The sequence below is a fragment of the Falco biarmicus genome, chromosome Z (assembly GCF_023638135.1).
Source record: "Falco biarmicus isolate bFalBia1 chromosome Z, bFalBia1.pri, whole genome shotgun sequence".
NCBI lineage: Eukaryota > Metazoa > Chordata > Aves > Falconiformes > Falconidae > Falco > Falco biarmicus.
In genome coordinates, this window is record NC_079311.1 from 72,000,147 (window position 1) to 72,017,162 (window position 17,016).

General features: G+C 36.5%; 1 protein-coding gene across 8 annotated transcripts in view; it reads right to left on the minus strand.

Annotated features, from left to right (window-relative positions):
- NIPBL (NIPBL cohesin loading factor) overlaps positions 1-17,016 on the minus strand; it is a 152,501-nt gene that overhangs the window by 14,942 nt on the left and 120,543 nt on the right. For all 8 annotated transcript variants that reach the window (XM_056324006.1, XM_056324001.1, XM_056324005.1 and 5 more), the window contains 13 exons: positions 16,289-16,427; positions 15,988-16,070; positions 14,805-14,937; positions 13,903-14,046; positions 7,539-7,628; positions 7,076-7,290; positions 6,871-6,973; positions 5,843-5,941; positions 5,603-5,749; positions 4,281-4,415; positions 2,758-2,856; positions 1,454-1,507; positions 165-273 (listed from right to left, as the gene is read on the minus strand). In XM_056324006.1, the coding sequence (XP_056179981.1) occupies positions 165-273; positions 1,454-1,507; positions 2,758-2,856; positions 4,281-4,415; positions 5,603-5,749; positions 5,843-5,941; positions 6,871-6,973; positions 7,076-7,290; positions 7,539-7,628; positions 13,903-14,046; positions 14,805-14,937; positions 15,988-16,070; positions 16,289-16,427 (1,550 nt within the window). The remainder of the gene's footprint in view (positions 1-164; positions 274-1,453; positions 1,508-2,757; positions 2,857-4,280; positions 4,416-5,602; positions 5,750-5,842; positions 5,942-6,870; positions 6,974-7,075; positions 7,291-7,538; positions 7,629-13,902; positions 14,047-14,804; positions 14,938-15,987; positions 16,071-16,288; positions 16,428-17,016) is intronic.

Sequence of the window (17,016 nt, forward strand, 5' to 3'; positions counted from 1 at the left end):
TCCAAAGTTCATAATGAACTTAAAACCAGTAATTCATTACCATCAGTTCCGTAACAGGAATTCTGTAACAGTAACTCTTTTCATGATAGTAATTCAAACAACCACTGTTAGAGTATCATATACAATTCAAAGGAGTTTAGCTACTGGGTTATAAATAATATTACCTGATAAAGACTCCTCATATTTAAGAATGTGCTCAACCAAATTGTCAACAAGTTGAGTACAGGCTTTCTTCACAGGTTTATATGAGGCATCCTCTTCTGACTTCAACAGCTGTAGCAGATGAAACAGAAAATGATTTAGTATTAAGGCTGCATTCATTTACACTGGATGCATTCTAGTTTTATTACAATTACTACATATACACAAGGATTTTACACTACAAAAGTATTTCTTTAACATCTCCATAAAAGTTACATAGTGAAGAAGAAATTAAGGGAAGTAAAGTATCAAACAAAAATGGAAGAGAAGTAAAGAAAAATTAATCACAATAAAAAAAAAAAAAACAGCAAAGTTCTACTGATTTTTGCACTGGGATGAAAACTAATTTTGTGCTTAATTAAATAATGCAGAAAACAGTAATGTAGTCATCCTTGCCAGAAGTAACTAATAGCAGCCAGAAGGCTTTTAAAACACTTAGAAAAAAGAAAAAGCAAATTCAAAATAAATATTTTTGACACTAAGCAAAAATATCAAAGATGAAACATCATTTTATGAACACTTTAATCAGTTAGGCTTCTTCCACAAGACTCTGGGTACTGAAATCGTGTCCATGAAAATCCTCTTAATATCTGAAAAGGACTGAGACCATACTACATAGCCTTTTCTTCAGTGCAAGCATTAAGAGGCTTTGGTTTACTTGACTACCTATATTCATGGCACTCCAGGCTAAAGCACAATCAAAAGGGGTTTTTTGCTTTAAAATTAACCAGTGCATACAACGTGTAGAGGAGAATTGTAACACAGGTTAAGAGAGAAAAACAAAGCAAGCTCAATTCTTAGAAACATCAGAGTAAAATATTATGCAGAAGTAACCCACACTGTGAAGATTCACTGCTTCTATAAACTGCTAAACAAATATACTGGATGTGAAAATAAACTTACCTACCATTTAAAAAAGATTTACATTACACTAGATGCCTCATTTCAGAACAAACTATCTTAGCTGTGGACTTCATGTTATGTCACTCACTATTGAAAAGACCATGAAACTAAAAACAAACAAAACCCCTCCCAAAACCAGGAAGTGAATTATTTTTAAAACAGATCATATGGAAAGACAGAAGCTAATATTAGGCACAAAGAAAACTGTGCCAATGAACATTTTTTAAAAAGGTCAGATGTTTGAAGGGCGTGAAATTAATCTCTCTACTGGATTGCTCTTGTAGTCCCCCTATGTGTTTTAGCACCAACATTAACATTCTAACAATGATTGTACCATACATTTACTTACATTTTGAAGAAGCTGTTCAAACCAATCATACCCTGTATCTCTACAGGCTGCAACCTAGAAGTATTTTTGAGAATGAACGGGTTAATAAAAAAAAAGGTGTCTGAGGAAAAATTACTTCAATACAGGTGTGATCTTAAAAGACGAGTAAATCTGCATAGACATATTTTCATATGCACAATGATTTTATATCTCTGGAGATCAGAAACCATGTTCTGTATTTGAAAAATAGTTCTCACCATTTAAGTGACACCAGAATTTGTATTCCATGCAACACAAAGCCTACACATTTTACCGGAGATTGCTGGCTCTAACATAAACCAAATTTCGGTTTTGTAGAACATTTTGTAGCAACTAAAACACAAATACAAGCCTGACATATTAAAAATAAACATGCATGTGTATATATGTATACGCATATTTTTATATACGCGAACCAAGCCTTCACTGGTACCATATGTCAGGAACAGCTCATAGGTGCTCCAAAGTAGAACGCTCAGGAGATCTGAGAGTTAAGCTGAAGTCAAACTGACTGATTCTTCAGTCTGGAAAATGCAGACTTGACTACCATTTTGTAAAAATATTGAAAAGCAGGATGAAGTTTAAACCCATAATTGTAAACAATGAAGCGAGTACTTCTATTTGATTTTTTTTTTTAAACCCATAATTGTAAACAATGAAGCGAGTACTTCTATTTGATATTTACGTCTTGGTATAATCTATATTAAAACACCTTCTCAGCATGGTTTTACACAACACGTTTTCACTACAAATTGAAGCATTTGAAACAGATTCTGTTATTTTGGAGACATGCTATCTAATTTGCTGATCCTAAAAAGCAGATTCAATTATGCAGATACAAGTTTACCCTGAGTGAGAACATGACCCTATGTTTGTTAAAATGGCCCATTAACCTTTCAAAACAAACGTTATCAATTGTTTGAGAAAAATTTTCTTTTAAGAGACAACTTCTTAGTTAGTCTTAACTATCTGCTGCTACCAGCAATTCCTGGGAAATGCTGAATATAATAGACATTTCTTGTGTTTTAAAAGAACAAGTATTTTCTACAACCTAAATATAGTGTGGTCTCACTTACTGCCAGCAGATTTGCCATCATTTAAAGATTTCTACAGCCTGTTCCATCAGGTGAGTAACTTTGGCATATATTCAATGCCAGGAGATACAAAAAGAAATCCACCTGGCAATTAAACTACTGCATTCTAAAAAACTACAGGCAATATTTCCAAGATATTTAAAACATAACTAAATCTTGCACACAGTGTAACTCAAGAGTTGTTTAACGTACCACATCAGTGATGTTTAGTATTTTCCTTGTCATTGCTTCTTTGTCATGGTGTGGAGTTGGAGTAAACCAGAGCTTCTGGAATGTCTCATTTACTAATTTCTGAAGGGAAAAAATATTAGCAGAAATAAACAAACTCGTCTTGGCACACAGTTTTATTTCTAATACATCCATAAAATAGATTTGTTAATGATGCATGCCATTTCATATGGAATTATTCAACCTAAGTGAGACTGTTGCAGGAAACGTTATCAGAGGCAGACCCAGACCTACTAGAGGACTTATACTGACCTCTAAGCAAACTTCAGCAAAATGATCACTGGGAACTGATACTACAGAAAATGGAGTTACCACCTTCCCACATTAACCTGCATTCCTCAGGAAAACACAGTACTATGAGAAGCTGCCAACTGAACAGAAGATTATGATTTCTATAGTAGAACTAGCAGCAATGGTAGGTTACTTTGGAACGTTCAAAAGAGCTGTGAAAACGTGGGAAAGATAGAGAAGCCAAGTCTCTATACCAAAACATAGGAAGTATGTTCCCTTCCAGTGTTTCTGGATGGAGGAAAAAATGGAATAGAATGAATATGAACAAAATTATTCCCAAATTATTTCTAAAGGCATATGGTTGTAAGAAGCTCTTCTCATTCATGTAAACATAAAAAATACATTGAAGATAATGCCTCATTTTTTCCGATATTGTTAGAAAGGCATGGGGAAGGAGAAGAGAGAACAAGGTCAGGAGCACCTTGCATCCAGCTGTCCATCTGCTTCTTGATTAACAGTCAGCCACTTGGCATTAATGTATATGAAGTGGTAAAAATATATACTGCAGCTTTCAAATCCTGCAGATTTCAAATCCTGCTGAACAGCGTGAATCAAAATTATTACAGGTGTGTTCTTAATTACACAAAAATTTTAAAATTATTTTGCTGAATCAAACAAAACCATCATCATCAGGTTTATGGTTTAACACGTCATCTTAGTTTTGTGCCCTTCTGCATACACACTGCACAGAGTATGACCACATACGTGACTTTTTAGTGGGAATAATTGATTCATTCAACATTCAGAACTAATGCAAAATTAGCATAGATGAATACTTTGTAATTTTTATATGCAGAACTTACAAATCTGGCATATGTTAATGTCAAGTACGTAATTTTGACATAAAAGTTTATTTTGTTTGCAGAAAGAAGTTTTATATGCCAGTTTTACTTGTTAGAAAAGAGAAGTAGCAGGGAACAATTGCAAGAAGAAAAAATCCTAGAAACTAAATTTTTAAAATATTTTGATTGTTAGCAAGAACTTCAAGAAAACAGAAGAGAGAAAAGAAAGAAAAACAAGTCAGAGAGTGTTTTAGAAAGCTAAGATACCTGCTCTGAAAAATAAAAAGTGAATCTAAGTCATAGACATTACAAAGGAGCAAAGCAATACTTTTTGATTATTTTGGAGGGGGGTCAAAATGTAGAAATACTAATATAATTATAATTTAAAACCCTGAAGGATATGTCTCATACTACCTTAATGCCTTCTTCATCATTGACTCTCCGAATCATTTTCACACACATCTCTGTGATTTTGGGAAATGTTGGTTGTTCAATGCAGATATCCCTAAGTATCTTTATGACTCTTTTTCTGACACTAATACCAGTATCCTGTGAAGAGAAAAGCATTATGCTCTTGAAAACAGATCAGAAATAGGAATTAGTTTATGTGTTATATGAATTCATATTTGAAGATCACCCAATCTGACTTGCAAAATTTATTTAGAAAAGGCAGCTAAAGTATCCTGGAGTGTATTTATACAGAAGGTCAACAAACTTGTACCACTTTGTTTGCAACAATTCCAAAAGTTCTAGCTGAGTCCCCAGAATGCTGGAACACTTCCTCTATTTATACCCTCCCATCTAAGAATTCAGGAGTTGCAAGTATGTAATTCCACTTTTTAATATAAGAGCCTGCAAGCTAGATGTGATGATGCTTCAGTTACATTTTTGGAACATACAAGATTCTTTGTTGATCTGAACTGTAATACTTATAGTCTTTGGATAAAGCTTATAGGTAAGATACATGCAGCAATCTTTTCCATTTTCCTAGGCTTCATCTATGGAGATGGATGAGAAGCTTCACGTCGTATTACCTTATTCAAAACCTGCTGGATCTGAATCTCAGGATGAACGGCTTTATGCATGGCTCATATGCACATGAAATTATCTCCAAAACCCTTCACAAACAAGCTTTATCATGAAACTATAGCAAATGAGTAGTATTAAGACTAATAACCTGATATGGATGCTACGAGCTAGTGTCATCTTACAGTTAAAACAGATAAAATCATATTTTATCTGAATGCCCAGACAATAAACACTTTTTGCACAAAAACTCTAATAAGAAGCCTTTTAAAACACTAAAAATAGCATAGAAAAGCGAAGTAGTTTTTGCTTTTTTTTCTTTTGGATTATAAATGGCATCTTCACATTACTGTTTTGTGGAACTTTCTTCATCACCCACACTACACTGAACTGCCTCAATGACTCAAATCTCAGACTTCAGAAATGTGGCAAAACCCCGTATTTCACCTAATTTGTGCCTCAATAATGGAATCAAAAGGAATATAATCCTTGTTCCGATGCAGTACAACATTCTGTATGTGTTTACCTTTCAATGTAACAAAGACTCACTGCAAATATGTGATGTATTTAAAAGCATGACGCTCCCCATTAAAAGAATGATATAATTTACTCTTGGAATCATCATTGCATGTCCATAAAGATATAAACTCGGTTAAAAACAAGTTTTCCGATATCACTCATTTTATCACAAATATCACAAGTCACCATACCAATATTCTTTCAATCAGCATGTCATAATACTGCTCAGCAAGCTGAGGACGACAGAGCACAAATCGGCCAAGCAGCTCCACAGCCGCTTCTCGTACACTAGTGGAGTTATCCATTAACCGTCCATGAACACCTCGTTGCATATCCAGCTAAAGAAATGAAACACAGATTCAAAATAAGAAATGAAGACTTATTTTAAGCATGACAGAAAAATGTATGTGTGTGATTATTTCCTCTTTTACCCTGGCTAGAATGCTGGGGTCTACAGCAACAACCTCAGACAAACACTTCATGGCTTTTGTTCGAACAGCAATTGCATTTTCACCAAGTACACGCAGTATCTAATAAGAAAACAAAAACAAAGATTCAGTTGCTTTGGGAAGGTAGCAAACAATGTTTAACAGGCAAAAATGCAGCATAAAAAAATGCAAAAAATTCAACTAAACCAAGAACATCTGTCTACTTAAAACTGAATACATCTCAGACAGGAAAAAGGTGCATACAAGTGATGTTCCATGGCATTGATAACTGAGCATGAATATTTACTAGGATTTGCTACATGTCTAAACCTGATCAAAACAGGATTTACACCGGGTCTGTATGTTCAGTTTAAGTCCTTTCCTTTTAAACTCTGCTTTCGTTATTCACTTGTGGCTTTCACCATGGTTCTTTTTAATGGGAGAGTTGGATTTGGGCACTATAATTTTAAGAAAGGCTCTGTGTGCAGACCAGTGTAAGTAACACAACCTAAAGCAGTTTGACCTTGAGTTCAAACATGTCACCATGCCAACATATTAGTGCTCTTCTCCCAGAAAAAGCAAAGGAACGACACTGGTCAAACAACAGCTTCCAAAGTGACAGTAACATGCAATGTAAGCAACTTAACAAGCTGTCTCATATTTTCAAATCAGATTAAGACCGATTTCGTGAGTTAACATTACCTTATGAGCATGCATCTTACAGAAACTGTGAAAACTCTTTCAGCATTCTGTAATTATCCTCTTACCGTGTAGAACTAATTATCATGATTTTGCCATACACATCCATGGACAAACAAAATAATGTATGTATAATATGACGTATGAAATGCATGCAAGAAAAAGAAACAATCATTTATGTCATTAATACAGAATATGAAAGCACATGCTGTTATCATGGCCCGTGAAATATCTGTGCTCAACAATTAACAGATAGGGCACACTACTGCAAAAGTGTTTGGAATCAGAAACCAACTGTGTTTCACTGCACTAAGACTTCCAGCAGAGTTTACCTGTGTCAAATAAATATCGAAGCTCTGGGCAAACGGCCTCATAGAGGCCAAGTAGCGAACAATCAAGCATGCATCTTCATAGTCCACAGTATCAGAATTCATCCTGCAACAAATTCCATGTATTAATTATGACAATAATTTATCAAAAATGATTTGAAACATCAAATGTACAGCTAATAAAGAAATAAGTGGTACTGAAACATACTTTAATGTACTGAACTGAAATGGAGCAGTTTTAATGATGCTGCGAAGAAACTTCTTGCGACTTTCTGCTCTATGCATGATTTGTCCTGTGGTCTCAACATCTTTTGCATGATGAGTTCCTTCAGATGAATCCTCATCCTTCTGAGATTTAATTGCTTTCTCTGTCTCCATAGTTGTATCACGGAACCACTGAGCTATATAAAACTTCCGAGAAAACTGGAGAAATACAGTAGGATGCACAGAAAACAAAACCAACAGATACAGAAATGGAAAATTAACAGATTTATAAGGTTAAGTGAATCTAATGCATCAACAATGTTTTAGAAAACACAATCAATAGTATATGTTAGGGTGATTTTGTATTTAATTGAAACATGAATATGCATAACTGAAAATAATTTTATTCAGAACATGTTACTGAAATTATTTTTATATACACTTGACACCAGAAAGCTGAAATTTACCACTAATGATGCATCAACTTCTGTGTTCTCATCCAGATAATCCAGCAAAGCCTTCTGCAGCTGTTGAATTTCGTCTTCTCCTCCTGAAACCTGTCAGAAGTAGAAAAATAGCTAGAAAATTGTACAGCGGTAATAATAATTTGAAAATCTGCATGTCCACCTATAAAATACATTGAAATCAGTTGTTTTGATAATTGCAGAACATTAACAATTATCAACCACACAGAGACTGAAACAAATTAGACTGTAGCTATAAAGTCTAAACAAGATTAAGAGCAAAGTAAGGCTTCTTTTAGAACAGACTGACTGATTTGATTAATTTTGATTCTATGGTCTTGTGTGAAGACCCTCTGTCACAGAGGAAAAAAGAAGGGCTCAAATCACACATAGCACACTGACACTAGGTTTGACCTACAAAAGTCACTATTAGCTGTCTCACCAATATTAGTGAAACACTGACTTCCCACGTGAGCAAGTAATAAAAGACAAAAAATTAAAATAAAAAGAAATACAAAACAGAAAACAGTAAAAAAGTGTGGGATACATCAAAGAAATAAAAAGAGCTTATCCCTTTGTAAAAATACGTGGCATAACTGTTTTCAGGGATAAAGTACCCATACAGAGAGAGCACTCAAGTGCAAGTGTGCTCACTCTAAGAAAGAACTTACAGAGACTGTTCCCAAACACCTCTGAGCTCCATCACTGCAGAATCATATTCTCTGAGATTCAACTAAGTTTCTATCCGTCAAAAAGCTTGAGGACAAACATGTTTTATAAAAAATGTCATCTACTGCATAACACCTTTGTACAGAACAGGATAAAATTAATTTTCCTGTGAAACACTTTTCAGATGCACTAAGAGCATTACATATGAAACACTCATCTGAAAACTAGTGCTGAAGACTATGTATCAGATTTGTAATATCTTAACTCTATGAATGTTAAAAACAGAATATATTTGTTCAAAGAGGCTATTTAATTGGAAATATTTATATTTCCAATGTGTATATATGGCACATGGAGGGCAGGGAGGTGATTCAAGACAGCCAGCATGGCTTCACCAAGGGCAGGCCCTGCCTGACCAACCCGGTGGCCTTCTACGATGGAGCTACTACATCAGCCGGCAAGAGAAGAGCTCGGATGTCATCTGCTGGACTTCCGTAAGGCCTTTGACAAGGTCCCCAACAATATCCTTCTCTCTGAACTGCAGAGACGGCTTTGATGGGTGGACTGTTTGGAAGATAAGGAATTGGCTGGATGTTGCATCCAGGAAGTAGCGGTCAATGGCTCCCTGGATGGAGATCAGTGACGAGTGGTGTCCCTCAGGGGTCTCTACTGGGAGCAGTGCTGTTTAGTATCTTCCTCGGTGTCACAGACGGGGGGATCAAGTGCACACTCAGCAGGTTTTCAGACGACACCAAGCTGAGCGGTGCAGCTGACACGCCTGAGGGACAGGATGCCATCCAGGGGGACAGGCTTGAGAAATGGGCCCATGGGAACCTCATGAGGTTCAACAAGGCCAAGTGCAAGGTCCCGCACCTGGGCTGGGACAACCCTGGCCATCAGTACAGGCTGCGGCAGCCCTGTAGGGAAGGATTGGGGGTTACTAGTGGGTGAAAAGCTGGACGTGGCCCAGCAACGCCCACTCGCAGCCCAGAAAGCCGACCGTACCCTGGGCTGCACCAAAGGCAGCGTGGCCAGCAGGGCGAGGGAGGTGACTGTGCCCCTCTGCTCCGCTCTGGTGGGACCCCACAGGGGTACTGCATCCAGCTCTGCAGCCCTCAGCGCAGGGAAGACACGGACCTGTTGGAGTGGGTCCACAGGAGGGACACAAAGATGATCAGGTGATGGACCACCTCTCCCATGGGGACAGGCTGAGAGTTGGGGTCGTTCAGCCTGGCGAAAAGAAGGCTCTGGGGAGACCTTACTGCAGCCTTTCAGTTCTTAAAGGGGGCTTATGAGAAAGCTGGGGACAGACTTTTTAGTAGGGCCTGTAGCGACAGGACGAGGAGTAATGGTTTGAAACTAAACCAGGGTAGATTCAGAGGAGATGTAAAGAAGACATTTGTTTTTACCACGAGGGTGGTGAAAAACAGTGGGACAGGTTGCCCAGAGAGATGGTGGATGCTCCATCCCTGGAAACACTGAAGGACAGGCTGTAGGGGGCTTTGAGCAACCTGATTTGGCTGAAGATGTCCCTGCTGATTGGGGGGTAGCTGGGCTAGGTGACCTTTACAGGTCCCTTCCAACAGAAACTATTCTATGATTCTATATATATCCTGATCTCTTAAAATAGCTCCAGCCTATGTAAATTGAAAAAAGATCTTGTATTGCCACAAGACAATGTACTTCTCCCTATATACAAATTATAGAGAATAAAACAGTATCGATGAACTTCTGTGTAAGTCAGAAACTAACTTTCTCAACATCTACAAGACAGCATAAAACCACCCTTTTTTCCTTAGTATTACACTGAAATATGCAGTTCCCTGCAGTTGCTGATGTTACAGCAGACAAAAGGGTATGTTTTTTTCCAAAATGAATGAGTTGGAGCATTCAAAACATGTCTACAATGCACATAATACTGACAGAGATTTATATAAATATTTGGCACTCTAATATACGTGAAAATTGATTCTGGCCTTCAACTAATGTTAAATTCTGTGGATAACTGGCTGAATAAAAGGTTTGCTTGATGAACCTTAGCTGCCTAGCTATTTTCAAACAAGTGAAAAACCCAGAACAAAGAAAGAGCAGCTGTCAAGCCCACAACAAATTACATTCAATACAGAATGACAGAATCATTTAGGTTGGAAAAGACCTTTAAGATTGTCAAGTCCAACTGTTAACCCAGGACTGCCTGATAATAAAAGCAGAAGAATCATTTCTGGCTTAGAGTTCTTCAGCTACAAAACTTTCTTCTTCTCCAGCAACGGAACTCATAACCATCTGTAGTGGTGCATCTCAACTCCTCCCCTGTGCCACTCTACAATTTCAGTGATTGCCATTAGGCCTTAGCCTCTGTGTAATGAGTTGGGTAGTTAAGTGTTCCTTGATCGTACCAGCAACTCTTGAATGGCTGAGATGGGAAATGGCACTGACTTCACCAGAAACATTCCTTATCTAAATCACAACATCCCCTAACAACTCTTGGGGCATTCCTTACCTGAATCCAAGTGGTATGGTACCACTGCCACTGCAATTTTGAAAAATTCCAGTAATTACTGATTCCAATTGTGGCCAGGACAGAAAATTACTGTTGACTTAACCCAATTATCTCTGACCCTATAAACAGCAGTCTTAGCGAGGCCCTTCGAGCTCTCCCAGACCGCAGCAGGCTGTGAAAAGCATCTCCCTCTGAGTGGGATGCCTCTCAGAGCTCACAAACTAGGGAGTTTGTGAAGTTAGGGGGAGCGTCACTGAAAGCTGATGACAGAGCCTGGGCTGGTACTCCTGCTCCTTGAGGCTCAGTCCTCCACGCACTGAGAAATGCAAAGGCATTCAGTGGGGGTATATCACTAAACTCAAGGGGAACTTTTAGCAGGTATATATACCTTTGTACATTTGTACATGTATCTTTGTCTCTTTTGTGCTTGTACGCATGCATGTGTGAATTGATTTAGGTACCTCACAATAATTATTACCATTTCAAACCCATAGTTAAGCCATTTTAGAGTTTAAGTAAATCCTACTAATTCACTTTGTAAATATTAGATTAATCCTAGATTAAGTGCTGCTAAAATCCTATGATCAATCTTAAACTGTGAATATTCCTTATATTCTTTAAGATATAACTGTTGTCCAAGTCTCAGATGAAGACTGGATCTAGCCGCACCTAAACTCCATCAAGAGTTTAGAAAGCAAGGGGATGCACTCTGAATCTTGTGACTTAACAGGAGGGTCTCCCTTCCCCTTGTACATCTTTAGTTTCTGTGTAAGTCATTCTAGCTTAATTTTAATTTGATTCTTTTTTGTGTGATTTATCTATGTAATAAGTAATAGAATGAACCTTGTCACCAAACTGTGAAGTCCCACCCCTGCAAATTCATAATAAAACTATTTTGCTAATGCCTTTGATAGTGATTCTTTAAGTGACCCACACCACTCACTCGCTTCACCATCTTAACTCCTGTATGAACAGCACAGATTGAGAATCTTGTCACAAATACAGCACATAATATAGCTTGCAAATATCAGCAAGTGGAGAAAGGTACACTGATGTTCTGGACTTTTAACTGTATCAAGAAATAAACTAATTAAAAGCATGCACAAGTCAAATCAACTTGACAATCTGTGACAGATTTCTACAACAAATATCTACTGTTCAAAACTGTCAAAACATAATAATTTTCTCTTAAATCTAATGAGTCCAAACCACAGTAGACAGAGTTACATGCCTTTGTCAATCACCCAGGAATATCCCGGTAATGATATCAAGGGTGTAGAAGGAAATATCCAACAGAGTCTAAGTATTCAATTCAGCAAGAAAGAATAATGTCTAGAGGTGTAAGTTCATTTCTAAAATGGAAATCATAATTTAAGTTTCTGATGACAACAGCTGAGTAAGTCTGCCAATGGATCTTCTTATTTTCTAAGCAAAGTGAAGCTTAGCTGTCAAATTTCCAATTGTTTATTTCCACATTTCCAATTCCGTACACATTTCCAATTATTTATTTGTTCTTATATTAAAAATAATTTATAAACAACACACTGTCTATCCTGACTGACGGTACGGTATAGTACACACCTTCCACTATGCATGGATGGTATTCTCTACCATCACTATGTCAAGCTTCCTGAGTAACTGAAAAAATGCTTTTATCACTCACAGCAATTTTATTTTCTGCAGATGCCAATGCCTAGTTAATGCCTCCTCCTGCAAAAACCCCAAAACAAATACAAAAATTCAGGTCACCACTTGGGTATGTGGTATCTTTTTAGAATATCTTTCAATATTATTATTACTTTTGGAGATAAGGAAAGAGAAAAGGATTTTTCTAAAGTAACTCTACATTAGAGTTTGTAGGGAAATGTCAGAATCACTGCCAACAGAGAAGAACTATATCCCCTTAGCATGAAAAAGTATAAATTATATTAAGTCATGGACATAAAGTTTTGACAACTTATGCTGTAGAACATTCCAACCAACAAAAGTTATGGGAAGTATCAGCCTCATAAAGGAGCTGATGAATTTTGAATCTTTATTTGAATGCCTGTAAAGTGCAGAAGTTTTTCCTTGAACATAAATCTGTAATAGTCACTATAAAGTACATGTATTATATCTGTAGCCTTTGCAGGTAACTGAAAGGGAAATGAACTTGGTATGACTAATCAACTTTAGATCATGCTGAGAACAATTACTAGTTCAGAAAGAAATGTACTGGGTCTACAGAAATGTGCAAGTCCACATCTGTAAAAGGATACACAAGATCTTTCTCATCATACTAGGTACTGTATAGAGCCCAAATACATACATTGCTTTGGTAATAATGTGTATTTGGTAATGTTTTTGTTGCCACCCTTGCAGATTTGGAGCAGCATCAGCAGAACTGCAAATATGAATGCACTCTGATGACATGTGCAAGTCCAGTTTAAAAAAATCAAAAGAAAAAAAAAAAGGAAAAGCAAAATAAAAAGATGACCAATAGCAGCTACATCACACAAAAACTAACCTTACAGGCCTACAAGTTTATCTTCAAGACCTGTATATGAGTACTAGAAGCTCATTACTGTAGAGTAATGAAGCTGGGTTAATTAGCATTGATAATATACAGCTGTGGGCTGGCTTCAGGGGTGGCGGGTTGGCCGATGTAGATAAGGTGCAGGTGTGGCTGGTTAAGTGGTTGAGAGCCAACGAAGAGGGAGCAGCCGAGGAAGAGAAGGTGAGAGAGGAAGAAGCAGAGAGAAGAAAGAGCGTGCCCCGGATGAGGCTGAGATGAGGAGAAGGCAGCAGACGGACTGGCATGACATGTATGCTGGTATGAGATGGTAAAAGACCTTGTTGCAGCCGGCTAGCTTGGAGAGTGTTGCAACAAGTTACCACTTTGTAATAGCATATGCACGTGCATATATATATTTTTAAAGCCTCAACATAGAATCCAACTGTTGCTCCATTACCTCCTCTGTATTGTCACAAGAATACTGGCTTAATCACTGTCAATAACCATTTCATATGATCACTACAGAGATAATACAAGGAAGGCATGACCTAACAAATGTGATACTTATAAATTGAGTATATTTGATTCAGAAATCTGAACAGTGAAGACATTCTCCACAACACCAGTTTTTCAAACACCTTTAAAATTTGCAGGTATTTGAATAGATACATGTCAATCCAGCTGACACAGGATCTCTCACACACCTGTTTGAGGATTCTGGCTATAGATCCTTGATCCATTTTGCTAGTGACTGCATCTTTCCTCAGTCTTGCAGCTACAGTTCCAAGATAGTCAAGTGATGCAACTCTTAATGCCATTTCCGTAGATTTGTTACTAAACTGGTGAACCTATGAAAACCAGAATGAACTGTTATTATAAACAAGTATTTATGCAACTGAGCCTTCTCACAGGAGACTGCCTGACATTACTGACAATTTCAACTAACTTTTGTAATGCATAAAATTATGTAATTCACTATTACATCAAATATAAACTACTTACTTTAGTGTTTGTTCCTTTATTGGGTCTCTCTCTCCTCCCCCCAAATATGCCTATTATATTTTTCAAAACATATATTTCAGAAAATAAACTGGACAACTAGCACAGAAGATCCCCCTTACAACAGTATAAACCTTAAGCACCATAACGCAACTTATTCACACCAGTATAAAGGAGGATAGATTTTACCAGGAACAGGGCAACAAAATATTTTTCCAAGAAAGGACTCAAATTGCTCTATTAATTACATTGTAATACTAAAGAACAACTCTCAAAAACAAGTCCACAAAAATATTTACATTATGTAAAATATCGTAGTAAATGCTATTAATGGTAAAAATGCAAACCACTTAACTGCCTTCAGGTTCTGCGTCCAACTCATGGAACTGGACTTCCATGAAAACTGCATATATATGATCTTCCATATCAATGATCTTATAACCCAAACTTTATTATCTGTGTATTACACAGTAGTGAAATAAGTAAGAAAATCCTCAAGTGCTGCATGTGTCAACAATAGCAAAGCACTGCTGTAGTAGTTTCAGCTGAAGTAAGTCTTCATTGTAACAATAAACTAATACAATAGTTAAAAGCAAGAAACCCTTACCAATAGCCTTCCTAATAAGCTAAGTAGCAACTCTGCAGCTGGCCATTCTGGTTTATTGACCGTGGAAAGAAGATCTTGGATGAAGTTCTCAAACAGCGGCCTGTAATCTTCTTCCCCTTGTTTACTGCCACACCTGTTAAAAAAAAAAAATGCATTTTGTAAGCAAATTTAAGAGCCATTTAAGCTTTTCTTCTGACATAAACGTAAGTAATCCTATGTTTAATCAGAAGAGTTTTATGTAATTCTTAAAAAATATCTGAAATACTAGCAGAAAATTTGTTTTTTTCATTTATGGAGAAACAGTTTAAACAGTTATCACTCCAAAGCTGCACTGCAAGTAAGGCAGCTAATCCACAATAGTAAAATACTGATCCTAAGATTTTTTTGTTTATTGCTTTGAGTTAAAAGTCTGCAGTAACTTGGACAGACAAAGTAGGTAAAATTGTAAAGCTCAAGCTGAAGTGAGGTATTCAGGAGGTGTTATGTCTATATTCCTTAAGCTTGGTCTGATTTATCTGACAGCGAAAGACGTAACAGTATTATGCTCCACAAAAGGTTAAAATCAGAATGTGAAAAAAAGAAAAAGAATTTAAAAGATAACATACCTGGCAGTGTTTCACTTATATTAAGCACCCCTAACTTCAATGATACTACAAGTATGCAGAGAGATTGCCAGATGGCGATTAAATAGCCTTTTGGCTTAAGAGTAGAAATTAAGACTATAAAAACCTCAGGACTTATTCTTAGAAATCCTTTGGTTATTCAAGTACAATACTTTTTTTTTTTTTTTCCCTGCTGAGATATTGACATTCCTAACTTCAGCTAAATTAAAGTATTTTTAAAGTTTTTTAGATTTTTGTCATTCTGACAACTGAATTGAATATGGTTTCACTGCCTAAATATTCACTCAGCCTTTTCTTCCAGGCTTCAGATCCTAATAAAAGGGTCCTACATGAACTATCAAACAGATTCTTAAACGTATAAAGAATCTACGCAGAACTTCTGTTCCACAAAAATTTTTGTCCAGATGGGTAGCTCTCTTAGGGATCTATAAAGTATATTGTTATAAATAATTTTATGAGTAGGTATTTAGCATTATGAAGTGGTTAGGTTTGTCTTAAGGTACGACAACTTTACTTGGAGCTTGTTTCATCAACGCGTTAAAGAATGCAACAGTACTTACTTTTTAAGGAAAATAGAAAGGAAATTTTGTGCTGTTCTCATGGCTGTTTCATAAGAGTTAGTAATAAGCACATCTTGATCCACCTAAAAATAACAAGATATATTTGTCTATTATTTTAGCATACACAGAAATATGATTTCCAGATTAGCATTTCTCATGCATCAAATAATTACAGCAGATACAAAATAACAAAAATTATTAATAGAGTACCATAATAAAATATTACACCTAAAAACACACAGAGTCCTTCCTGCACACACACAAAAAACATATGTGTTTTTTTTTAAAAAAAAAATCTTACTTTCTTGTTTGATTCCTCATCTGAATTAGAATCTTTTTCTGCTGATGGTAAATGCACCACACATTGAATAAGCTGCAAAACTAGTGCCGTTACCATCTGAATATACATAGGCTCTCCATCAGTGTCACTGCTGTTTAACCTGTTAATAAAAAAAGAAAGCATTAACACTAAAACTAAACACACACACACACAAAAAACCCCAAAACAAACCAAAACCCTTTGGCCCTAAATAATATCTTTCAAAAATTACTACCACACATTATTACCACAGCCAGAAATCTCTGCTCTAGATATGTATCTAATCACTTGCTTCTCTCTTATGCAGTGTAAGATTTGGTCTAACAAAATAAGTAAGTCTTATTCTCAGCCAGAAGAGATGAACTGAAACACCCTACAGATGGGCTATCAGAGTAACTGTGAAGTTCAGCAGCTGAAAAATCTACAGGAATTCTTAATAAATCAAACACCTACTTGCTAAGGCACTTACTAATAAGCTTATTATGTATAATGCCATATCCATTTTCAACACAATCCTCCTAAAATACACCAAACTGTTGCCCTAATAATTCAGTACTTATTTAACATATGTGAAATGTGCAGGACTTTTAAACAATGACCTGGACTGACTTCTACAAGTATTATACCTATGGTAACCTGAGGCAGCATAATAGACTATGAACTTCAGCATGCAAGTGTCTTTAAGTGTCTCTTAAGTGTGTCTTTAAGTT